Source organism: Bombina bombina, chromosome 4, assembly GCF_027579735.1.
Source record: "Bombina bombina isolate aBomBom1 chromosome 4, aBomBom1.pri, whole genome shotgun sequence".
NCBI classification, from domain to species: Eukaryota; Metazoa; Chordata; class Amphibia; order Anura; family Bombinatoridae; genus Bombina; species Bombina bombina.
Genome location: NC_069502.1, coordinates 1,015,785,211 through 1,015,812,812, shown reverse-complemented (window position 1 = coordinate 1,015,812,812; position 27,602 = coordinate 1,015,785,211). Strand labels below are relative to the sequence as shown.

At 41.4% G+C, this 27,602-nt stretch overlaps 1 protein-coding gene across 3 annotated transcripts in view; it reads right to left on the bottom strand.

Moving 5' to 3' along the window:
• Positions 1–27,602, bottom strand: part of APLF (aprataxin and PNKP like factor) — a 1,047,939-nt gene that overhangs the window by 981,984 nt on the left and 38,353 nt on the right. For all 3 annotated transcript variants that reach the window (XM_053712114.1, XM_053712115.1, XM_053712116.1), the window contains exon 2: positions 27,274–27,345. In XM_053712114.1, coding sequence (XP_053568089.1) covers positions 27,274–27,345 — 72 coding nt within the window. The remainder of the gene's footprint in view (positions 1–27,273; positions 27,346–27,602) is intronic.

Genomic DNA, 27,602 nt, shown 5'->3' with positions numbered 1-27,602 from the left:
TCACTGACAGTCCGACTCCAAGCTCTATATCTAAGCTAACTTTTACTTAGCAACAGCTACATATATATATATATAATTTGTAGCTGTTGCTAAGTAAAAGTTAGCTTAGATATAGAGGAAGAACAACAAATTATATATATATATATATATATATATATAAACAAACATGGGATGCTGAATGGGATTTATATATATATATATATATATATATATATATATATATATATATATAAATAAACAAACATGGAATGCTGAATGGGTTTTATATATATATATATATATATAAAAACAAACATGGAATGCTGAATGGGATATATATATATATATATATATATATATATATATATATAAAAACAAACATGGGATGCTGAATGGGTTATATATATATATATATATATATATATATAAACAAACAAACATGGGATGCTGAATGGGATATATATATATATATATATATATAAACAAACATGGGATGCTGAATGGGATATAGATATATATATATATATATATATATATATATACACAAACATGGGATGCTGAATGGGTTATTGTAAGTTGCAGTTAGGGGGTAAATGCAGGGGTCTGTACCTGATATTTGAATCAGTGTACTGTTAGCTAACTCGTCTGCAATGAATCAGTCTGTTAACAGTACACTGAGTCGTTTGCTAACAGTTCACTTCTTTTGAATCAGTGAACTGTTAACAGACTGATTCATTGCAGACGAGTTAGCTAACAGTTCACTGATTCAACAACACTGGTAATATGATCCTAGAGTGAGATTCTGCTGTGTGATTCATTAAAGGAGGAGTTAGCAGAGCAGAACTCACTCTAGGATCATATAACCAGGGCTGCTGATGACTCAGGAACTGAACTGTTTCAAACAAATCAGTTCAGTCTGATGTACTGATTCATGCAGTTCAGTGAAAAGATCCGGTTCAAAAGAACGATTCGTTCATGAACCGGACATCACTAGTGGTCATGAGAGGTTTGCTTGTGCATTACAGCAGGTGCTTATGTTAAATAGTTGGCATTTTATTAGTATATGCACTAAAACTGCCATTGCTCCAAAAGAGGCGTGGTTTCTGGATACAAAAAGCCGAAATTTCCGTGGCGCCCCACCTTCGAAAAAGCCGGTGTGTCAGGCGGAACATGTCAGGAGAAGGGGTAGTTGAGAGCCCTCAATTTTAATGATCTAGCTGAACATTATGGTTGTACAATAATATGACAGATTAGTCAGATTTTCACTTGGGAGCGTGACTCTAGCAGCAACAGACTTAGACCAAAGGTCTTATTCGTTCTGGATGATTACTATTAACTGTAATTCTAACCTGGTAGCTGCCAATACAGTCTCCTAGAATTGATAGCATTATTTCACTTAGATTTTTATAAATGTAGAAAGGGGATTATATGGTACATTTATATCTATCGTAATTCATAAAGAGATTACTGGGTGACTAACATAAACATACACAGCTGCTCTTTAGCAGCAAATCAGAGACTGCAAAACCATTGAATCTCTAAGCTGTGGCTAGACGAGTTTGCAAATTAACGCAGGCAGCCTCTAAATATTATCCTTTGTTGTAACCTATTTGAAAAACGGTTGTTTTGTTACTATCAGTGCTCCAATAAGAATATAAAATCATCCAACCTTACAGTGCTATAGTATTATAGAAATAATTCTAGGTGAATCACAGTGAGTTTATTATTACAGTTTAGTGCATATAATAATAAAATGCCAACTATTTAACAAAAGCACCTGCTGTAATGCACAAGCAAACCTCTCATGACCACACTGTTTCTGTAATTGCTATAGGGCCCAACAAAGGGTGTTACTAAATAAAGCAATGAAGTTGCAAACCAACAACTTAACTACATAAGCACTCGTAATGCATAAGTAAACCTCTCATGATCATATTATGTTTGTAACACCTACAGGGCTCAACATGGTATGTTACTAAATATAACCACAAAGTTGTAATCTAATAACCTAAGTACTGAAGCACTCGTAATATACAAGCAAACCTCTCATGATTACATTACTTTTGTAACAGGAATAAGGCTCAACATGGGGCGTTACTAAACAAAGCAACGAAGTTGCAATCTAACAACCTAGGTACAACATAAGTTATATCAGCAGCTGTAACGTCTATAGTCTGAACTCAAGAGGAATAGATATTACAGCTAATCTCTATATTTCTAAACAATATTATTTTTGTCACGATTCTCCACATTTCCTGAATCTTATACAGTGGCGGTCATACAGGGAGTGCAGAATTATTAGGCAAATTTGTATTTTGACCACATCATCCTCTTTATGCATGTTGTCTTACTCCAAGCTGTATAGGCTCGAAAGCCTACTACCAATTAAGCATATTAGGTGATGTGCATCTCTGTAATGAGAAGGGGTGTGGTCTAATGACATCAACACCCTATATCAGGTGTGCATAATTATTAGGCAACTTCCTTTCCTTTGGCAAAATGGGTCAAAAGAAGGACTTGACAGGCTCAGAAAAGTCAAAAATAGTGAGATATCTTGCAGAGGGATGCAGCACTCTTAAAATTGCAAAGCTTCTGAAGCGTGATCATCGAACAATCAAGCGTTTCATTTAAAATAGTCAACAGGGTCGCAAGAAGCGTGTGGAAAAACCAAGGCGCAAAATAACTGCCCATGAACTGAGAAAAGTCAAGCGTGCAGCTGCCAAGATGCCACTTGCCACCAGTTTGGCCATATTTCAGAGCTGCAACATCACTGGAGTATCCAAAAGCACAAAGTGTGCAATACTCAGAGACATGGCCAAGGTAAGAAAGGCTGAAAGACGACCACCACTGAACAAGACACACAAGCTGAAACGTCAAGACTGGGCCAAGAAATATCTCAAGACTGATTTTTCTAAGGTTTTATGGACTGATGAAATGAGAGTGAGTCTTGATGGGCCAGATAGATGGGCCCGTGGCTGGATTGGTAAAGGGCAGAGAGCTCCAGTCCGACTCAGACGCCAGCAAGGTGGAGGTGGAGTACTGGTTTGGGCTGGTATCATCAAAGATGAGCTTGTGGGGCCTTTTCGGGTTGAGGATGGAGTCAAGCTCAACTCCCAGTCCTACTGCCAGTTTCTGGAAGACACCTTCTTCAAGCAGTGGTACAGGAAGAAGTCTGCATCCTTCAAGAAAAACATGATTTTCATGCAGGACAATGCTCCATCACACGCGTCCAAGTACTCCACAGCGTGGCTGGCAAGAAAGGGTATAAAAGAAGAAAATCTAATGACATGGCCTCCTTGTTCACATGATCTGAACCCCATTGTGAACCTGTGGTCCATCATCAAATGTGAGATTTACAAGGAGGGAAAACAGTACACCTCTCTGAACAGTGTCTGGGAGGCTGTGGTTGCTGCTGCACACAATGTTGATGGTGAACAGATCAAAACACTGACAGAATCCATGGATGGCAGGCTTTTGAGTGTCCTTGCAAAGAAAGGTGGCTATATTGGTCACTGATTTGTTTTTGTTTTGTTTTTGAATGTCAGAAATGTATATTTGTGAATGTTGAGATGTTATATTGGTTTCACTGGTAAAAATAAATAATTGAAATGGGTATATATTTGTTTTTTGTTAAGTTGCCTAATAATTATGCACAGTAATAGTCACCTGCACAAACAGATATCCCCCTAAAATAGCTATAACTAAAAACAAACTAAAAACTACTTCCAAAACTATTCAGCTTTGATATTAATGAGTTTTTTGGGTTCATTGAGAACATGGTTGTTTTTCAATAATAAAATTAATCCTCAAAAATACAACTTGCCTAATAATTCTGCACTCCCTGTAGATTATAACATCATTGACCACAAGCGGAAATATTTCCAATCAAATTTACTGTTCAATGTAAAGCATTATTTAAGGAGACATCTCCAATTGCTACTTTACAAATAACTAGGAGGTATCATATTTACCACTTAATATGAGCAGAACCCACTAACACATTGGTCCAAGAATCACCATTAAGCTGTTGTCACTAGGCTTTACTGTTTGCACCTAACATTGATAAAAGGCCAGATCAACAGCTTTATATGTTTCGCAGTTATTAACTAACAGAAACCCGAGGAAATACAGACAAGCCCGGTGTATCCCGTAGTTATACTGACAAGTTTATACCTTAATTTATCCTGGTTTACAATAATTCCAGGGAAGCTGACAATGAACAACCATATATTTCTCTAGTTGTTTTTAAAGAGTGCCCATATTTAATCATAACTATTAAAGTTTGATGTTTTAATGACTGAAATTCTTTTCACACACACCACGCTATACTCATATTCATTTTTGTGGGATTAGAGTGCTGCAGGTGTACCCCTTTTTTTGCAACTGTCTGTGGTTGCATATGTGAATAACTGTTCATTTGTACACAGCACCTTTGGGCTACAATTACTGTCTATAAGGCCAGTTGTATATTATCACTAGCCCATCCCAATATATTACTATTTAGTAGTGCCATCACTGTCTGTCTCTTTTTTGCAACCTTAACCTTATGCCAGGAAAAGCCACGCTTTTCACACCAGTACAAGTAAGTCCTCCACACTTTGTGGTAGAGACGAGTAACTGACTTACGAGCTTGAACCAGAGTGTAGATAACACTTTCAGAAAACCCTCTCTTGGCTAAGGCTAAGCGATTAATCTCAACGCAGTCAGCCTGAGAGAATCTAGATTTTGATGAACGAAGGGACCCTGTATCAGCTGATCTCTGCGACAAGGTAACCTCCACTGAGATGAGGATATCCCTACCAGATCCGCAAACCACGTCCTTCGCATCAATGATGGAGAAATCAGAATCACTGATGCTCGCTCCTGCTTGATGCGAGCCACCACACGAGGGCGAAGCGGTAATGGAGGAAAGCTGAAGCTCCATGGTACTGATAAGGCATCTATCAGTTGCGCATGAGGATCCCTCGATCTCCACCCATACCTGGGTAGCTTGGCATTGAGGAGGGATGCCATGAGATCTATGTCCGGCATCCCCCACTTGCTGCATATCTCTGCAAACACCTTGGGGTGGAGAGACCATTCCCCTGGGTGAAAGGATTGCCTGCTGAGGAAGTCCACTTCCCAGTTGTCCACTGCCGGAATGTGTATCACTGACTGCGTACAACTGTGAGTCTCCACCCACTCTAGTATCTGAGATATTTCTCTCATCGCCAAGAGACTTCTTGTTCCCCCCTGATGGTTGAAGTAGGCAACTGAGGTTATATTGTCTTATTGGAATCTGATAAACTGGGACAAACCCAGAAGGGAACAAGCCTTCAAGGTTTTGAAGATTGCCCGGTGTTCCAATATATTGATCGGAAGGGAGGACTCCTCCTTAGTCCACAGCCCTTGTGCCTTCTTGGCATCCCAAATGGCTCCCCAGCAGGAAAGACTTGCGTCCCTAGTCACAATCTCCCAGGACGGCCTCAAGAAGCACGTGCCTTGGGACAGATGATCTGGACAGAGCCACCAAGAGGGCGAGTCTCTTGACAGGTTGTCCAGCACAATCTGTTGAGACAGATCTGAATGGTCGCTGTTCCATTGTCTCAGCATGCATAGTTGTAAGGGTCTGAGATAGAATCTGGGAAAGGGAATGATGTCCATACAGGGCACCATGAGTCCGATCACCTCCATACACTGGGCCACTGAAGGTCTCAAGGAGGCCTGGAGGGAAAGACATCCCGTATTATGAGCTTTCAGTTCAATATATAAGTTACATTTTGTAACACAGAACATTACACTTTAGAAGTATTATTAGGAACAACTAGTGATATTAACTGTATATTAGAAATGTAAGTCTAAATAGAGCCACAAGAATTTCCATCTCAGCATAAAAGTATGAAAATATGAAAAATTTACAATTGTCTATATATTACAGGGAGCCCTCAGAACACAGTATATTAGTCTCAATGAGTTCCATTGAAGGGAGCTACCAGTGGTGCCGTCTGGCCGAGTGCTGCCGTTTGGTGCACACTACAACATCAAGACATCTGTCTTTTGTCTTAAAGGGACAGTCAACACCAAAATTGTTAATATTTAAAAAGTTAGAGAACGCCTTTACTACCCAATCGCCAGCTTTGCACAACCAACATTGTTATATTAATACACTTTACAACATTTAAATCTCTACATGTCTGCCTGTTTGTAAGCCACTACAGGCACCCTCTCATCACATGCTTTTTTATTAGCTTTTCCCAACAGGAGCATGTTAGTTCATGTGGGCTATATAGAAAACATTGTGCTCACGCCCGTGGGTTATGGAGTACACTGAACTGCAAAAGAGGCTTAGGTACAAGGTAATCACAGAGGTTAAAATTATATTAATATAATCATGTTGGCTGTGCAAAACTGGGGAATGGGTAATAAAGGAATTATCTATCTTTTTAAACAAAAACAATTTTGGAGTTGATTGTCCCTTTAAGTAAATGTCTTTTGCGGTAAAGATCTTGACATCAACAATAGGTATCCACCTAGAGTTAAAAATCTTCTATGCAAACATGATGGAACTGAACCGTAAAGCTCAACAATCTTCAGTCCCACTAGTCTGCAGAGAAAATATGCAAACTATGAACGTGGAATAGGACAACTGTCCTACCTGTGGTGTACAATGACAATCTACTCCCCACTCTTCTCCTAGTCAGGTAGGAGCATCCAATAGACTCTTGGGCTGCACATCTGTGTGACAAAGCATACGCATCACAGTTTCCTCCATAACGTCATCTTCTATCCACTGCTAGGAATGGCCTCACTAAGGGCCTGGTAAGCAAAAGCTCATCGGCAAGGAGAGAAATTATGCAAAATCTTTCGGATTTTTTTTTAGACTGTGATATTTTTTATATTGTGATATAGTGAGATAAACATCTTTAAAAAAAATGTTAGAAACACAAATTTTAATTTGAAAGACTTCTCCACACTGACGAGACATCTTAGATCATTTCACCTAAGCTGTGACCTTTTGAATATCAGACCCTAAGGCTAGTCAACTTGTATGTACTATCCAGGGATTTATCCTCCAACCCTGTTTTCTCTGGTACTGAATAAGGCAAGTTAGCCCCATCTAGCAGGGTCACCTTAGTTTCAGCTGCATCTATATGGGACCCTCCACCATTATCCAGAAGCTTCTGCAACAAAGGGGGAGGGTGCAATCATCTCTAGATATGGTGCTTGGGTTTGAAGTAAAAGCACTTGTAAGTAAAGTATGCTTGCAGAAGTGGTGCTCCAATAAAGATAACTAGAAGACACAGACATGTGCTGTGCTAATAACCCCATTCCGGGGGGAGAGTGTAACAGGCCTGCTCACTCATGTGTCACTGGAGGTCCCAACAGCCCAGATTGAAAAGCAGGAAGGTCCCTTATAAAAGTGATATCACATGGTTCAGGAGAAAACGCAGGATGGATTTCTGCTGTTCTCATGATTAGATTACTCTCTGGCTAGTTGAAAAATTGTGATTTTAACAGCTACACTTGCTCTGGTCTCAATATTGCTGCTTATCATAGCAGTCACCCAGACATACCTCCATTATAGGCAATTTTTACTCGCCACACTCTTCAACACTCTGCGCTCTATAGACACAGGAATTGAACCTCTCGCACTGCTCTGTGATGATCCTGGATTCAAGGAGATGTTTTCGCAGAACAGTGTGTAAAAGGTTTAGCTACGGTGTCTACAGAAGCAAATAAAACACTGTGGTAATGGTGAGGAGGGAAGTGATATGCAAGCAGAATGTTACCAGAGCAGAGAAGCAAAGTACAGATGAGTGTGCTTATTATTGCACATTACACTGCCCACATATAGCACATTACACAACTCAGCTAGTGACTCCCTGGCTGTAAGAACGCTACCTAGGGAGTGAGGGGAAAATCCAAGCTCTCTAATAAGTATTACGTTGGTATGCATATGCGGTGAAAACACTGCATGTTGTTTTCTTATTCATAGCAGCTTTAGCAGCAAAATAGCTGATACATGTAAATTACAAACTTTGTCTTCAACGGTTTATTTAAATAGCCCGTATTTATTTTGGCTACACTATTCCTTTAAGACTTGGCTGATATGTTATTCTTTAGTAATACAACAAAAAACAGAATTTATGCTTACCTGATAAATTACTTTCTCCAACGGTGTGTCCGGTCCACGGCGTCATCCTTACTTGTGGGAATATCTCTTCCCCAACAGGAAATGGCAAAGAGTCCCAGCAAAGCTGGCCATATAGTCCCTCCTAGGCTCCGCCCACCCCAGTCATTCGACCGACGGACAGGAGGAAAAATATAGGAGAAACCATATGGTACAGTGGTGACTGTAGTTAGAGAAAATAATTCATCAGACCTGATTAAAAAACCAGGGCGGGCCGTGGACCGGACACACCGTTGGAGAAAGTAATTTATCAGGTAAGCATAAATTCTGTTTTCTCCAACATTGGTGTGTCCGGTCCACGGCGTCATCCTTACTTGTGGGAACCAATACCAAAGCTTTAGGACACGGATGAAGGGAGGGAGCAAATCAGGTTACCTAAACGGAAGGCACCACAGCTTGCAAAACCTTTCTCCCAAAAATAGCCTCTGAAGAAGCAAAAGTATCAAATTTGTAAAATTTGGCAAAAGTGTGCAGTGAAGACCAAGTCGCTGCCTTACATATCTGATCAACAGAAGCCTCGTTCTTGAAGGCCCATGTGGAAGCCACAGCCCTAGTGGAGTGAGCTGTGATTCTTTCAGGAGGCTGCCGTCCGGCAGTCTCGTAAGCCAATCGGATGATGCTTTTAAGCCAAAAGGAAAGAGAGGTAGAAGTTGCTTTTTGACCTCTCCTTTTACCAGAATAGACGACAAACAAAGAAGATGTTTGTCTGAATTCTTTTGTAGCTTCTAAGTAGAATTTTAGAGCACGGACTACATCTAAATTGTGTAGCAAACGTTCCTTCTTTGAAACTGGTTTCGGACACAAAGAAGGTACAACTATCTCCTGGTTAATATTCTTGTTGGAAACAACCTTTGGAAGAAAACCAGGCTTAGTACGCAAAACAACCTTATCTGAATGGAACACCAGATAGGGCGGAGTACACTGCAGAGCAGATAACTCTGAAACTCTTCTAGCAGAAGAAATAGCAACCAAAAACAAAACTTTCCAAGATAATAACTTAATATCTATGGAATGTAGAGGTTCAAACGGAACCCCTTGAAGAACTGAAAGAACTAGATTTAAACTCCAGGGAGGAGTCAAAGGTCTGTAAACAGGCTTGATCCTAACCAGAGCCTGAACAAATGCTTGAACATCTGGCACAGCTGCCAGTCGTTTGTGTAGTAAGACAGATAAAGCAGAAATCTGTCCCTTTAGAGAACTCGCAGATAATCCTTTATCCAAACCTTCTTGCAGAAAAGAAAGAATCTTAGGAATTTTTATCTTATTCCATGGGAATCCCTTGGATTCACACCAACAGATATATCTTTTCCATATTTTATGGTAAATCTTTCTAGTTACCGGTTTTCTGGCCTGAACCAGAGTATCTATCACAGAATCTGAAAACCCAAGCTTTGATAGAATCAAGCGTTCAATCTCCAAGCCGTCAGCTGGAGGGAGACCAGATTTGGATGTTCGAATGGACCCTGAACAAGAAGGTCCTGTCTCAAAGGTAGCTTCCATGGTGGAACCGATGACATATTCACCAGGTCTGCATACCAAGTCCTGCGTGGCCACGCAGGAGCTATCAAGATCACCAAGGCCCTCTCCTGTTTGATCCTGGCTACCAGCCTGGGAATGAGAGGAAACGGTGGAAACACATAAGCTAGGTTGAAGGTCCAAGGTGCTACTAGTGCATCCACTAGAGTTGCCTTGGGATCCCTGGATCTGGACCCGTAGCAAGGAACCTTGAAGTTCTGACGAGACGCCATCAGATCCATGTCTGGAATGCCCCATAATTGAGTCAACTGGGCAAAGATCTCCGGGTGGAGTTCCCACTCCCCCGGATGGAAAGTCTGACGACTCAGATAATCCGCTTCCCAGTTTTCCACACCTGGGATGTGGATCGCAGATAGATGGCAGGAGTGATCCTCAGCCCATTGTATTATTTTGGTCACTACTTTCATGGCTAGGGAACTCCTTGTTCCCCCCTGATGATTGATATACGCAACAGTCGTCATGTTGTCTGATTGGAATCTTATGAATCTGGCCTTTGCAAGCTGAGGCCAAGCCCTGAGAGCATTGAATATCGCTCTTAGTTCCAGAATGTTTATCGGGAGAAGAGACTCTTCCCGAGACCATAGTCCCTGAGCTTTCAGGGATTCCCAGACCGCGCCCCAGCCCACTAGACTGGCGTCGGTCGTGACAATGACCCACTCTGGTCTGCGGAAGCTCATTCCCTGGGATAGATGGTCCAGGGTCAGCCACCAACGGAGTGACTCTCTGGTCTTCTGATCTACTTGAATCACTGGAGACAAGTCTGTATAGTCCCCATTCCACTGTTTGAGCATGCACAGTTGTAATGGTCTTAGATGAATTCGTGCAAAAGGAACTATGTCCATTGCTGCAACCATCAACCCTACTACTTCCATGCACTGAGCTATGGAAGGACGTGGAACAGAGTGAAGAACTTGACAAGTGCTTAGAAGTTTTGACTTTCTGACATCTGTCAGAAAAATCCTCATTTCTAAGGAGTCTATTATTGTTCCCAAGAAGGGAACTCTTGTTGACGGAGACAGAGAACTCTTTTCTATGTTCACCTTCCATCCGTGAGATCTGAGAAAGGCCAGAACGATGTCTGTATGAGCCTTTGCTTTTGAAAGGGACGACGCTTGTATTAGAATGTCGTCCAAGTACGGTACTACTGCAATGCCCCTCGGTCTTAGAACCGCTAGAAGGGACCCGAGTACCTTTGTGAAAATCCTTGGAGCAGTGGCTAACCCGAATGGGAGGGCCACAAACTGGTAATGTTTGTCCAGAAAGGCGAACCTTAGGAACTGATGATGTTCTTTGTGGATAGGAATATGTAGGTACGCATCCTTTAGATCCACGGTAGTCATAAATTGACCTTCCTGGATAGTGGGTAGAATCGTTCGAATGGTTTCCATTTTGAACGATGGTACCCTGAGAAATTTGTTTAGGATCTTTAAATCCAGAATTGGTCTGAAGGTTCCCTCTTTTTTGGGAACTACGAACAGATTTGAGTAAAATCCCATTCCTTGTTCCGTCATTGGAACAGGGTGTATCACTCCCATCTTTAACAGGTCTTCTACACAATGTAAGAAGGCCTGTCTCTTTATTTGGTTTAAGGATAAGTGAGACATGTGGAACCTTCCCCTTGGGGGTAGTTCCTTGAATTCCAGAAGATAACCCTGAGAAACTATTTCTAGTGCCCAGGGATCCTGAACATCTCTTGCCCAAGCCTGAGCAAAGAGAGAGAGTCTGCCCCCTACTAGATCCGGTCCTGGATCGGGGGCTACTCCTTCATGCTGTTTTGTTAGCAGCAGCAGGCTTCTTGGCCTGCTTACCCTTGTTCCAGCCTTGCATAGGTTTCCAGGCTGGTTTGGGCTGTGAGGCATTACCCTCTTGCTTAGAGGATGCAGAATTAGAGGCCGGTCCGTTCCTGAAATTGCGAAAGGAACGAAAATTAGACTTATTCTTGGCCTTAAAAGGCCTATCTTGTGGAAGGGCGTGGCCCTTTCCCCCAGTGATGTCTGAGATAATCTCTTTCAATTCTGGCCCAAAGAGAGTTTTACCTTTGAAAGGGATGTTAAGCAATTTTGTCTTGGATGATACATCCGCTGACCAAGACTTTAGCCAAAGCGCTCTGCGCGCCACAATTGCAAACCCTGAATTTTTCGCCGCTAATCTAGCTAATTGCAAAGCGGCATCTAAAAGTCCTTTCTGGGGTCGACCATAGGAAATAATTTCTTAAATATAGGGGGGGGAAGAAAAGGTATGCCGGGCTTCTCCCACTCCTTATTCACTATGTCCGCCACCCTCTTGGGTATAGGAAAAGCGTCGGGGTGCACCGGAACCTCTAGAAACTTGTCCATCTTGCATAATTTCTCTGGAATGACCAAGTTGTCACAATCATCCAGAGTAGATAACACCTCCTTAAGCAGTGCGCGGAGATGTTCTAATTTAAATTTAAATGTCACAACATCAGGTTCAGCTTGTTGAGAAATTTTTCCTGAATCTGAAATTTCCCCATCTGACAAAACCTCCCTCATGGCCACTTCATATTGGTGTGAGGGTATGACAGGACAATTATCATCAGCGCCCTCCTGCTCTTCAGTGTTTAAAACAGAGCAATCGCGCTTTCTCTGATATGCAGGCATTTTGGATAAAATATTTGCTATGGAGTTATCCATTACAGCCGTCAATTGTTGCATGGTAATAATCATTGGCGCGCTAGATGTACTAGGGGCCTCCTGCGTGGGCAAAACTGGTGTAGACACAGTAGGAGATGATGTAGTATCATGGCTACTCCCCTCATCTGAGGAATCATCTTGGGCAATTTCATTATCTGTGGCAGAACTGTCCTTACTTTGTTTGGACGCTATGGCACAATTATCACACAATTTTGAATGGGGAGACACATTGGCTTTCATACATATAGAACATAGCTTATCCGAAGGCACAGACATGTTAAACAGGCTTAAACTTGTCAATAAAGCACAAAAAACGTTTTAAAACAAAACCGTTACTGTCTCTTTAAATTTTAAACAGAGCACACTTTATTACTGAATATGTGAAAAAGTATGAAGGAATTGTTCAAAATTTACCAAAATTTCACCACAGTGTCTTAAAGCCTTAAAAGTATTGCATACCAATTTTCAGAGCTTTAACCCTTAAAATAACGGAAGCGGAGCCGTTTACAAATTTAACCCCTATACAGTCCCAGCTACAGCCTTTGCTGTGACTTTACCAAGCCCAGAGGGGAATACGATACCAAATGACGCCTTCTAGAAACTTTTCCAACTACTTTCAGGTCCTCACACATGCATCTGCATGTCTTGCTCTCAAAAACAACTGCGCAGTAATGGCGCGAAAATGAGGCTCAGCCTACAACTGGGAAGGCCCTCCCTGACTGGAAAAGGTGTCTAACATAGTGCCTGACGTTAAAAAAACGTTCCCCAAGTTTATAAGTGTGAATTATCAGCATAAACATGTATAAAATGTCCAAATAAAGCAATCAATTTAGCCCATAAAAGTGTCTACCAGTTTTATAGCCCATATTAAGCCCTTTATTCTGTTTGAAACTAAGAAAATGGCTTACCGGTCCCCATGAGGGGAAATGACAGCCTTCCAGCATTACACAGTCTTGTTAGAAATATGGCTAGTCATAACTTAAGCAGAAAAGTCTGCTAACTGTTTCTCCCAACTGAAGTTACTTCATCTCAACAGTCCTATGTGGAAACAGCAATCGATTTTAGTTACTGTCTGCTAAAATCATCTTCCTCTCACAAACAGAAATCTTCATCCTTTTCTGTTTCAGAGTAAATAGTACATACCAGCACTATTTTAAAATAACAAACTCTTGATAGTAGAATAAAAAAACTACAACTAAACACCACATACTCTTAACCATCTCCGTGGAGATGTTGCCTGTGCAACGGCAAAGAGAATGACTGGGGTGGGCGGAGCCTAGGAGGGACTATATGGCCAGCTTTGCTGGGACTCTTTGCCATTTCCTGTTGGGGAAGAGATATTCCCACAAGTAAGGATGACGCCGTGGACCGGACACACCAATGTTGGAGAAATTACTTGTAATTACAAGGTCTTTATTGTCCCTTTAAAGGAAAGACGTGGCTTACCTTCTGAAAAACATCTTAAAGGGACATTAAACACTTTGAGATGGTAACATAAAACGATAAATTGTATATATAAAAACAACTTTGCAATATACTTTCATTATTTATCTTGTCTCTCTTTCCTGTAATTTCATTCGGAAATTGTGAGATTTTCAGTTCCTGTTCGAAATTAAAGTGCAGAACACTTTAGTGTTCTCTAGTAACCTATATATAACTATCTCTAATTGGCCACAGCAGAGAAGGTAACCTAAGTTATAACATGGCAGCTCCCATTGTTTTATAGACACTTAAACTTTACACTTATTTTGTCAATATTTAAACAGTTAATAAAACTTTAAAAAATACATCTGCAGGTTCTCAAACTAATCTTCTCTTTGAATACATCATTCCATATAGCATTTACTTAGTGTTTAAATGTCCCTTTAACAGAGAAAGGACAGCATGGTTTCAATGCTAAATGATTTCTTTTACCATGTCATAGACCAGGCAAGAGCTGTAGACGTAGCGTATCTAGACTTTAGCAAAGCATTTGACACTGTCCCACACAACAAACTTACTAACAAAATGTATTGCTTTGGACTGGATGCTAAGAATATTAAGTGGGTAGAATGCTGGTTAAGGATACAAGGTAGAGAGTTTCAATTCATAAAGTACATTCAAATGAGGGGTCAGTTAATAGTGGTGTTCCTCAGGGGTCAGTGCTTGGGCCTGTTCTGTTTAACATGTTTATAAGAAAACTGGAGGAGTAGGCAAATAGATGGTATCTAAAATGTAATATTACCAAGAACAAAATTATGCATTTTCAGTTCCAAAAACCAAAAGGTCAAATACAGTTTCAATGATACATTACTAACTGTAACTAAAGAGGAATAGGACTTGGAAGTTATTGTTTCAGATTATTTAAAATTTGGTAAACAATGCAGCAGTGCAACTGGAAAGCCCAGTAGAATACTTGACTGCATTGAGAGAGACAATAACAGCAGAAATAGTAAGGGTCATTTGCCACTTAACAGATCACTAGTTAGACCTCATCTTGAGTACTGTGTGTAGACCATATCTCCAGAAGGATATAAAAAACTTGCACAGTCACGTTCTCTCTTGAGTTTAGAGGGACAGTAAAGTCAAAATTAAATGTAAATGATTTAGATAGAGCAAGCAATTTTAGAAAACTTTCCAGTTCACTTCTATTAAATTTGATTCATTATCTTGGTATCTTTTTTTAAAAGCATACCTAGGTAGGTTTAAGAGCAGAAATACATTGCTGGGATCTAGCTGGTGATTAGTAGCTGCACATATATGCCTCGTCATTGACTCAACTAATGTGTTCAGCTGCTCTTTCAAACAAGGCTACCTAGATAATGAAGCAATTTGATAACAGAGGTAAATTGGAAAGTAAGCTAAAATTGTATGCTCTGTCTAAATCATGAATGAAAAAATGCGTTTCATGTCCCTTAAAAGAAGTTTACTATGAATATTGACAAAGTTATTGTGAAATCTCATAAAATCACAACAAGGAAAAGTTGGAACTAAGCACTAATGATGCTGGCTGCATGTTAAGTTTTTTTTTTTTTTTTTCCTACCGTGCAGATGAAAGTAAAAAGAGAAGCTGAACAATTAAAGATTGAAGTAAAATATTTTCTTTTTTTCTTACATACTGTAATAATCTCTAGTCTCAAATAATAAGGACTAATTTAAAGGGACAGTAAACACCAAAAATGTTATTATTTAAAAAGATAGATAATCCCTTAATTTACTATCCCCCAGTTTTGCATAACCAACATGGTTGTTTTAATACACTTTTTACCTCTGTGATTACCTTGTATCTAAGCCTCTGCAGACAGCCTCCTTTCTCAGATATTTTGACAGGTTTACATTTATTAAATAACTCCATTGGCGTGAGCACAATGTTATTTATATTAAACACATGAACTAATGCCCTCTACCTGTAAAAAAAATGGCAAATGCATTCAGATAAGAGGCAGCCTTCAAGGGCTTAGAAATCAGCATATGAGCCGACCTAGGTTTAGTTTTCAGCTAAGAATACAAAGAGAACAAAGCAAATTTGATGATAAGCGTAACTTGGAAAGTTGTTTAAAATTACATGCCCTATCTGAATCATTAGTTTAATTTGGACTTTACTGTCCCTTTAATTATTTTGTCTGTGTCTGTTAATAAATGTTTTATCATTATCTACCAGAAAAAAAAACATAATTTATGCTTACCTGATAAATTTATTTCTCTTGTAGTGTATCCAGTCCACGGATCATCCATTACTTATGGGATATTCTCCTTCCCAACAGGAAGTTGCAAGAGGATCACCCACAGCAGAGCTGCTATATAGCTCCTCCTCTCACTGCCATATCCAGTCATTCGACCGAAACAAGACGAGAAAGGAGAAACCATAGGGTGCAGTGGTGACTGTAGTTTAATTAAAATTTAGACCTGCCTTAAAAGGACAGGGCGGGCCATGGACTGGATACACTACAAGAGAAATAAATTTATCAGGTAAGCATAAATTATGTTTTCACTTGTTAAGTGTATCCAGTCCACGGATCATCCATTACTTATGGGATACCAATACCAAAGCTAAAGTACACGGATGATGGGAGGGACAAGGCAGGATTAAACGGAAGGAACCACTGCCTGAAGAACCTTTCTCCCAAAAACAGCCTCCAAAGAAGCAAAAGTATAAAATTTGTAAAATTTTGAAAAGGTGTGAAGCGAAGACCAAGTCGCAGCCTTGCAAATCTGTTCAACAGAGGCCTCATTTTTAAAGGCCCAGGTGGAAGCCACAGCTCTAGTAGAATGAGCTGTAATCCTTTCAGGGGGCTGCTGTCCAGCAGTCTCATAGGCTAAGCGAATTATGCTCCGAAGCCAAAAGGAAAGAGAGGTTCCCGAAGCTTTTTGACCTCTCCTCTGTCCAGAGTAAACGACAAACAGGGAAGATGTTTGGCGAAAATCTTTAGTAGCTTGTAAGTAAAACTTCAAGGCACGGACTACGTCCAGATTATGTAAGAGACGTTCCCTCTTCGAAGAAGGATTAGGACACAATGATGGAACAACAATCTCTTGATTGATATTCTTGTTAGAAACCACCTTAGGTAAAAACCCAGGTTTGGTACGCAGAACTACCTTATCTGCACGAAAAATCAGATAAGGAGTATCACATTGTAAGGCAGATAGCTCAGAGACTCTTCGAGCCGAGGAAATAGCCATCAAAAACAGAACTTTCCAAGATAAAAGTTTAATATCAATGGAATGAAGGGGTTCAAACGGAACTCCTTGAAGAACTTTAAGAACCAAGTTTAAGCTCCACGGGGGAGCAACAGTTTTAAACACAGGCTTAATTCTAACCAAAGCCTGACAAAAAGCCTGGACGTCTGGAACCTCTGCCAGACGCTTGTGCAAAAGAATAGACAGAGCAGAAATCTGTCCTTTTAAAGAACTAGCTGATAATCCTTTGTCCAAACCCTCTTGGAGAAAGGACAATATACTAGGAATCCTAACCTTACTCCATGAGTAATTCTTGGATTCACACCAATAAAGATATTTACGCCATATCTTATGGTAGATTTTCCTGGTGACAGGCTTTCGTGCCTGTATTAAGGTATCAATGACTGACTCGGAGAAGCCACGCCTTGATAGGATCAAGCGTTCAATCTCCATGCAGTCAGTCTCAGAGAAATTAGATTTGGATGATTGAAAGGACCTTGTATTAGAAGGTCCTGCCTCAGAGGCAGAGTCCATGGTGGAAAGGATGACATGTCCACTAGGTCTGAATACCAGGTCCTGCGTGGCCACGCAGGCGCTATCAGAATCACCAATGCTCTCTCCTGCTTGATTTTGGCAATCAGTCGAGGGAGCAGAGGAAACGGTGGAAACACATAAGCCAGGTTGAAGAACCAAGGAGCTGCTAGAGCATCTATCAGCGTCGCTCCCGGGTCCCTGGACCTGGATCCGTAACAAGGAAGCTTGGCGTTCTGGCGAGATGCCATGAGATCCAGTTCTGTTTTGCCCCAACGATGGATCAGTTGAGCAAACACCTCCGGATGGAGTTCCCACTCCCCCGGATGAAAAGTCTGACAACTTAGAAAATCCGCCTCCCAGTTCTCTACGCCTGGGATGTGGATCGCCAACAGATGGCAAGAGTGAGACTCTGCCCAGCGAATTATCTTTGAGACTTCTAACATCGCTAGGGAACTCCTGGTTCCCCCTTGATGGTTGATGTAAGCCACAGTCGTGATGTTGTCCGACTGAAATCTAATGAACCTCAGGGTTGCTAACTGAGGCCAAGCTAGAAGAGAATTGAATATTGCTCTTAACTCCAGAATATTTATTGGGAGGAGTTTCTCCTCCTGAGTCCACGATCCCTGAGCCTTCAGGGAGTTCCAGACTGCGCCCCAACCTAGAAGGCTGGCATCTGTTGTTACAATCGTCCAATCTGGCCTGCGAAAGGTCATACCCATGGACAGATGGACCCGAGATAGCCACCAGAGAAGAGAATCTCTGGTCTCTTGATCCAGATTTAGTAGAGGGGACAAATCTGAGTAATCCCCATTCCAATGACTTAGCATGCATAATTGCAGCGGTCTGAGATGCAGGCGCGCAAATGGCACTATGTCCATTGCCGCTACCATTAAGCCGATTACTTCCATGCACTGAGCCACTGACGGACGTGGAATGGAATGAAGGACACGGCAAGCATTTAGAAGTTTTGATAACCTGGACTCCGTCAGGTAAATTTTCATCTCTACAGAATCTATAAGAGTCCCTAGGAAGATGACTCTTGTGAGTGGGGATAGAGAACTCTTTTCCACGTTCACTTTCCACCCCTGCGACCTCAGAAATGCCAGAACTATCTCTGTATGAGACTTGGCAATTTGAAAGCTTGACGCCTGTATCAGGATGTCGTCTAGATACGGAGCCACCGCTATGCCTCGCGGTCTTAGAACTGCCAGAAGTGAGCCCAGAACCTTTGTAAAGATTCTCGGGGCTGTGGCCAACCCGAAGGGAAGAGCTACAAATTGGTAATGCCTGTCTAGAAAGGCAAACCTTAGGAACCGATGATGATCTTTGTGAATCTTTAAGTCCACTGTGGTCATGTACTGACCCTCTTGGATCATGGGTAGGATGGTCCGAATAGTTTCCATTTTGAATGATGGAACTCTGAGGAATTTGTTTAAGCTCTTTAGATCCAAGATTGGTCTGAAGGTTCCCTCTTTCTTGGGAACCACAAACAGATTTGAATAAAACCCCTGTCCCTGTTCCGTCCGCGGAACTGGATGGATCACTCCCATTACTAGGAGGTCTTGCACACAGCTTAGGAATGCCTCTTTCTTTATCTGGTTTGCTGATAACCTTGAAAGATGAAATCTCCCTTGTGGAGGAGAAGCTTTGAAGTCCAGAAGATATCTCTGAGATATAATCTCCAACGCCCAGGGATCCTGAACATCTCTTGCCCACGCCTGGGCAAAGAGAGAAAGTCTGCCCCCACTAGATCCGTTTCCGGATAGGGGGTTGTTCCTTCATGCTGTCTTGGGGGCAGCAGCAGGCTTCCTGGCCTGCTTGCCCTTGTTCCAGGACTGGTTAGGTTTCCAGGCCTGTCTAGAATGAGCAACAGTTCCCTCTTGTTTTGAAGCGGAGGAAGTTGATGCTGCTCCTGCCTTGAAATTTCGAAAGGCACGAAAATTAGACTGTTTGGCCTTTGATTTGGCCCTGTCCTGAGGAAGGGTATGACCCTTGCCTCCAGTAATGTCAGCAATAATTTCCTTCAAGCCAGGCCCGAATAAGGTCTGCCCCTTGAAAGGAATGTTGAGTAACTTAGACTTTGAAGTCACGTCAGCTGACCAGGATTTAAGCCATAGCGCCCTACGCGCCTGGATGACGTTCTAAGCTTGTCAATAATTTCCTCCAATGGAACTGTATGGATGGCCTCTTCCAGGGCCTCAAACCAGAATGCCGCCGCAGCAGTGACAGGCGCAATGCATGCAAGGGGCTGCAAAATAAAACCTTGTTGAATAAACATTTTCTTAAGGTAACCCTCTAATTTTTTATCCATTGGATCTGAAAAAGCACAACTGTCCTCAACCGGGATAGTGGTACGCTTTGCTAAAGTAGAAACTGCTCCCTCCACCTTAGGGACCGTCTGCCATAAGTCCCATGTAGTGGCGTCTATTGGAAACATTTTTCTAAATATAGGAGGTGGGGAAAAGGGCACACCGGGTCTATCCCACTCCTTGCTAATAATTTCTGTAAGCCTTTTAGGTATAGGAAAAACGTCAGTACACACCGGCACCGCATAGTATCTATCCAGCCTACACAATTTCTCTGGAATTGCAACTGTGTTACAGTCATTCAGAGCAGCTAATACCTCCCCAAGCAATACACGGAGGTTCTCAAGCTTAAATTTAAAATTAGAAATCTCTGAATCAGGTTTCCCCGAGTCAGAGATGTCACCCACAGAATGAAGCTCTCCGTCCTCATGTTCTGCATACTGTGACGCAGTATCAGACATGGCTCTTACAGCATTTGCGTGCTCTGTATCTCTCCGAAACCCCAGAGCTATCGCGCTTGCCTCTTAATTCAGGCAATCTAGATAATACCTCTGACAGGGTATTATTCATGATTGCAGCCATGTCCTGCAAGGTAATCGCTATGGGCATCCCTGATGTAATTGGCGCCATATTAGAGTGCGTCCCCTGAGCGGGAGGCGAAGGGTCTGACACGTGGGGAGAGTTAGTCGGCATAACTTCCCCCTCGACAGAACCCTCTGGTGATAATTCTTTTATAGATAAAGACTGATCTTTACTGTTTAAGGTGAAATCAATACATTTAGTACACATTCTCCTATGGGGCTCCACCATGGCTTTTTAAACATAATGAACAAGTAGGTTCCTCTGTATCAGACATGTTTAAACAGACTAGCAATGAGACTAGCAAGCTTGGAAAACACTTAAAACAAGTTTACAAGCAATATAAAAAACGTTACTGCGCCTTTAAGAAACACAAATTTTGTCCAAATTTGAAATAACAGTGAAAAAAGGCAGTTACACTAACGAAATGTTTACAGTTTAATGTAACAAGTCAGCAGAGCATTGCACCCACTTGCAAATGGATGATTAACCCCTTAATAACAAAAACAGAATAATAAAAGACAAAAACGTTTTTTAAACACAGTCACAACAACTGCCACAGTCTACTGTGATTGTTACCCTCCTCAAACACGACTTTGAAGCCTTTTGAGCCCTTCAGAGATGTCCTGTATCATGCAGAGGGAAGCTGAATGTCTCTGTCAGTATTTTTAGCTGCACAGAAAAGCACTAAAAAAGGCCCCTCCCACTCATATTACAACAGTGGAAAGCCTCCAGGAACTGTTTCTAGGCAAAATTCAAGCCAGCCATGTGGAAAAAACTAGGCCCCAATAAGTTTTATCACCAAACATATATAAAAAACGATTAAGCATGCCAGCAAACGTTTTAAAATACACTTTTATAAGAGTATGTATCTCTATTAATAAGCCTGATACCAGTCGCTATCACTGCATTTAAGGCTTTACTTACATTACTTCGGTATCAGCAGCATTTTCTAGCAAATTCCATCCCTAGAAAAATATTTTAACTGCACATACCTTATTGCAGGAAAACCTGCACGCTATTCCCCCTCTGAAGTTACCTCACTCCTCAGAATATGTGAGAACAGCAAAGGATCTTAGTTACTTCTGCTAAGATCATAGAAAACGCAGGCAGATTCTTCTTCCAAATACTGCCCGAGATAAACAGTACACTCCGGTACCATTTAAAAATAACAAACTTTTGATTGAAGAAATAAGTAAAACTTCAAGGCACGGACTACGTCCAGATTATGTAAAAGACGTTCCTTCTTTGAAGAAGAATTAGGGCACAACGATGGAACAACAATCTCTTGATTGATATTCTTGTTAGAATCCACCTTAGGTAAAAACCCAGGTTTGGTACGCAGAACTACCTTATCTGCATGAAAAATCAGATAGGGAGAATCACATTGTAAGGCAGATAGCTCAGAGACTCTCCGAGCCGAGGAAATAGCCATCAAAAACAGAACTTTCCAAGATAAAAGTTTAATATCAATGGAATGAAGGGGTTCAAACGGAACTCCTTGAAGAACTTTAAGAACCAAGTTTAAGCTCCACGGGGGAGCAACAGGTTTAAACACAGGCTTAAATCTAACCAAAGCCTGGCAAAATGCCTGGACGTCTGGAACCTCTGCCAGACGCTTGTGCAAAAGAATAGACAGAGCAGAAATCTGTCCCTTTAAGGAACTAGCTGATAATCCTTTGTCCAAGCACTCTTGGAGAAAAGACAATATTCTAGGAATCCTAACTTTACTCCATGAGTAAGTCTTGGATTCACACCAATAAAGATATTTACTCCATATCTTATGGTAGATTTTCCTGGTAACAGGCTTTCATGCCTGTATTAAAGTATCAATGACTGACTCGGAGAAGCCACGCTTTGATAGAATCAAGCGTTCAATCTCCATGCAGTCAGTCTCAGAGAAATTAGATTTGAATGATTGAAAGGACCCTGAAGTAGAAGGTCCTGTTTCAGAGGCAGAGACCATGGTGGAAAGGATGACATGTCCACTAGATCTGCATACCAGGTCCTGCGTGGCCACGCAGGTGCTATCAGAATCACCGATGCTCTCTCCTGCTTGATTTTGGCAATCAGTCGAGGGAGCAGAGGAAACGGTGGAAACACATAAGCCAGGTTGAAGAACCAAGGCGCTGCTAGCGCATCTATCAGCGTCGCTTCTGGGTCCCTGGACCTGGATCCGTAACAAGGAAGCTTGGCGTTCTGGCAAGACGCCATGAGATCCAACTCTGGTTTGCCCCAACGATGAATCAACTGAGCAAAAACCTTCGGATGGAGTTCCCACTCCCCCGGATGGAAAGTCTGATGACTTAGAAAATCCGCCTCCCAGTTCTCCACGCATGGGATATGGATTGCTGACAGGTGGCAAGAGTGGTACTCTGCCCAGCGAATTATTTTTGAGACTTCTAACATCGCTAGGGAACTCCTGGTTCCCCCTTGATGGTTGATGTAAGCCACAGTCGTGATGTTGTCCGACTGAAATCTGATGAACCTCAGTGTTGCTAACTGAGGCCAAGCCAGAAGAGCATTGAATATCGCTCTTAACTCCAGAATATTTATTGGAAGGAGTTTCTCCTCTTGAGTCCACGATCCCTGTGCCTTCAGGGAATTCCAGACTGCACCCCAACCTAGAAGGCTGGCATCTGTTGTTACAATTGTCCAATCTGGCCTGCGAAAGGTCATACCCTTGGACAGGTGTACCCGAGACAACCACCAGAGAAGAGAATCTCTGGTCTCTTGATCCAGATTTAGCAGAGGGGACAAATCTGTGTAATCCCCATTCCACTGACTCAACATGCATAATTGCAGCGGTCTGAGATGAAGGTATGCAAATGGCACTATGTCCATTGCCGCTACCATCAAGCCGATTACCTCCATACACTGAGCTACCGAAGGGCGCGGAATGGAGTGAAGAACACGGCAAGTATTTAGAAGTTTTGATAACCTGGACTCCGTCAGGTAAATTTTCATTTCTACAGAATCTATAAGAGTCCCTAAGAAGGAGACTCGTGTGAGTGGGGATAGAGAACTCTTTTCCTCGTTCACTTTCCACCCGTGCGACCTCAGAAATGCCAGAACTATCTCTGTATGAGACTTGGCAACTTGAAAGCTTGATGCCTGTATCAGGATGTTGTCTAGATACGGAGCCACTGCTATGCCTCGCGGTCTTAGAACCGCCAGAAGTGAGCCCAGAACCTTTGTAAAGATTCTCGGGGCTGTAGCCAACCCAAAGGGAAGAGATACAAATTGGTAATGCCTGTCTAGAAAGGAAAACCTTAGAAACCGATGATGATCTTTGAGAATCGGTATGTGAAGGTAGGCATCCTTTAAGTCCACTGTGGTCATGTACTGACCTTCTTGGATCATGGGTAGGATGGTCCGAATAGTTTCCATTTTGAAAGATGGAACTCTGAGGAATTTGTTTAAGATCTTTAGATCCAAAATTGGTCTGAAGGTTCCCTCTTTTTTGGGAACCACAAACCGATTTGAATAAAAACCCTGTCCTTGTTCCGTCCGCGGAACTGGATGGATCACTCCCATAACTAGGAGGTCTTGCACACAGCGTAGGAATGCCTCTTTCTTTATCTGATTTGCAGATAGCCTTGAAAGATGAAATCTCCCTTGTGGAGGGGAAGCTTTGAAGTCCAGAAGATATCCCTGAGATATGATCTCCAACGCCCAGGAATCCTGAACATCTCTTGCCCACGCCTGGGCGAAGAGAGAAAGTCTGCCCCCTACTAGATCCGTCGCCGGATAGGGGGCCGTTCCTTCATGCTGTCTTAGAGGCAGCAGCAGGCTTTCTGGCCTGCTTGCCTTTGTTCCAGGACTGGTTAGGTTTCCAGGCCTGCTTAGATTGAGCAAAGGTTCCCTCTTGTTTTGAAGCGGAGGAAGTTGATGCTGCACCTGCCTTGAAATTTCGAAAGGCATGAAAATTAGACTGTTTGGCCTTTGCTTTGGCCCTGTCCTGAGGAAGGGTGTGACCCTTACCTCCAGTAATGTCAGCAATAATTTCCTTCAAACCAGGCCCGAATAAGGTCTGCCCCTTAAAAGGAATGTTGAGTAATTTAGACTTCGAAGTCATGTCAGCTGACCAGGATTTAAGCCATAGCGCCCTACGCGCTTGGATGGCGAATCCGGAATTCTTAGCCGTTAGTTTAGTCAAATGAACAATGGCATCAGAAACAAATGAGTTAGCTAGCTTAAGTGTTCTAAGCTTGTCAATAATTTCACTCAATGGAGCTGTATGGATGGCCTCTTCCAGGGCCTCAAACCAGAATGCCGCCGCGGCCGTGACAGGCGCAATGCATGCAAGGGGCTGTAAAATAAAACCTTGTTGAATAAACATTTTCTTAAGGTAACCCTCTAATTTTTTATCCATTGGATCTGAAAAAGCATAACTGTCCTCAACCGGGATAGTAGTACGCTTTGCTAAAGTAGAAACTGCTCCCTCCACCTTAGGGACCGTCTGCCATAAGTCCCGTGTAGTGGCGTCTATTGGAAACATTTTTCTAAATATAGGAGGTGGGGAAAAAGGCAACCCCGGTCTATCCCACTCCTTGCTAATAATTTCTGTAAGCCTTTTAGGTATAGGAAAAACATCAGTACACACCGGTACCGCATAGTATTTATCCAGCCTACACAATATCTCTGGTACTGCAACTGTGTTACAGTCATTCAGAGCAGCTAATACCTCCCCAAGCAACACACAGAGGTTCTCAAGCTTAAATTTAAAATTAGAAATCTCTGAATCAGGTTTCCCTGAATCAGAGATGTCACCCACAGACTGAAGCTCTCCGTCCTCATGATCTGCATATTGTGACGCAGTATCAGACATGGCCCTTACAGCATCTGCGCGCTCTGTATTTCTCCTAACCCCAGAGCAATCGCGCTTGCCTCTTAATTCAGGCAACCTGGATAATACCTCTGACAGGGTATTATTCATGATTGCAGCCATGTCCTGCAAGGTAATCGCTATGGGCGTCCCTGATGTAATTGGCACCATATTAGCATGCATCCCCTGAGCGGGAGGCGAAGGGTCTGACACGTGGGGAGAGTTAGTCGGCATAACTTCCCCCTCGTCAGAATCTTCTGGTGATATTTCTTTTATAGTTAAAGACTGATCTTTACTTTTTACGGTGAAATCAATACATTTAGTACACATTCTCCTATGGGGCTCCACCATGGCTTTCAAACATAATGAACAAGTAGTCAGTCCACAAAAAAGAAGGAAGGAAATTGCAGGCTGTACCAATATTAGATAGTATAAAATTCAAAAAAATTATTTAAACTTGATTAAAAACTTAAATCAATAAAAGGCACACATTACTATTTTCATACAACCTCAGCACACAGGTGCTGCATCCCAATGAACAAGTAGTTTCCTCTGTGTCAGACATGTTTTGTCAAAATTTGAAATAACAGTGAAAAAAGAAAAAAGGCATTAAGAAAATGTTTACAGTGTATGTAACAAGTTAGCAGAGCATTGCACCCACTTGCAAATGGATGATTAACCCCTTAATACCCAAAACTGAATAATAAAAGACAAAAACGTTTTTGTTTTTTTTTTGTTGTTGTTTTTTTTCTTTTTCTTCAAACAGTCACAACAACTGCCACAGCTCTACTGTGGCTTTTTACCTCCCTCAAAAACGACTTTGAAGCCTTTTGAGCCCTCCAGAGATGTCCTGGATCATGCAGAGGGAAGCTGAATGTCAGTATTTTTAGCTGCACAGAAAAGCACTAAAAAATGCCCCTCCCACTCATATTACAACAGTGGAAAGCCTAAGGAAACTGTTACTAGGCAAAATTCAAGCCAGCCATGTGGAAAAAAACTAGGCCCCAATAAGTTTTATCACCAAATACATATAAAAACGATTAAACATGCCAGCAAACGTTTTATATTACATTTTTATAAGAGTATGTATCTCTATTAATAAGCCTGATACCAGTCGCTATATCTGCATTTAAGGCTTTACTTACATTAGTTCGGTATCAGCAGCATTTTCTAGCAAATTCCATCCCTAGAAAAATATTAACTGCACATACCTTATTGCAGGAAAAACTGCACGCCATTCCCTCTCTGAAGTTACCTCACTCCTCAGAATATGTGAGAACAGCCATGGATCTTAGTTACTTCTGCTAAGATCATAGAAAATGCAGGCAGATTTTTCTTCTAAATAATGCCTGAGATAAACAGTACACTCCGGCACCATTTAAAAATAACAAACTTTTGATTGAAGAATAAACTAAGTATAAAACACCACACTCCTCTTACGACCTCCATCTTGGTTGAGGCTTGCAAGAGAATGACTGGATATGACAGTTAGGGGAGGAGCTATATAGCAGCTCTGCTGTGGGTGATCCTCTTGCAACTTCCTGTTGGGAAGGAGAATATCCCACAAGTAATGGATGATCCGTGGACTGGATACACTTAACAAGAGAAATATATCACCACAAAAGCTTCACAATTCTTTGAATAAAAGCATACACAATGAAAGCTAAAAAAGGTTCTTCTGGAAATAGCAAAGTCAGTGAAACATGATTTCAAATGTTATTGCACCACTCCTTTATAAGTATATGGGGACTTAGTTCTATAAATTATTAAATGTACACATTGCTGGAAAACAAAGAATCAAAAACATATTAATCTGCATTACTGATATAGGCTAACTATATATATATATATATATATATATATATATATATATATACACATACATTTTTTAAAATGTTTATATAATGTAAAAATAACAAGGAAACAATAAATGTGACTTCAATTACTAAGTAAGACAAAGCTGTAAAAAAAGTCAGGAGTGTATGATAATGACTAAAAAAAATAGTTAACAATCACTAAAACAGTAATTACCGGTTTAATGCGCAGCTTGTCATCCACCACTTCAAGCAATGCATGATTTCTGGATACCCTTTTATCTGCAATCTGAAACAAGAAGAAGCAGTATGAGGCCTGTGGAAAATATAGATTAGCAACAATTTTCAGTAACATAGAAACTGAGATGTACAATATGTTAAGTCTATGTAATTGTTATAAAACATTCAATAATTCCAGCCCCATCTAAAAGATATAGCAGCAGTGTTTGCAATGTTTTTTTTTTTTTTTTTTTTTTTTTTTTTAACAATTACCGTATTTTTCGCTCCATAAGACGCACATTTTTCCCCTTCAAAAGTAAGGGGAAA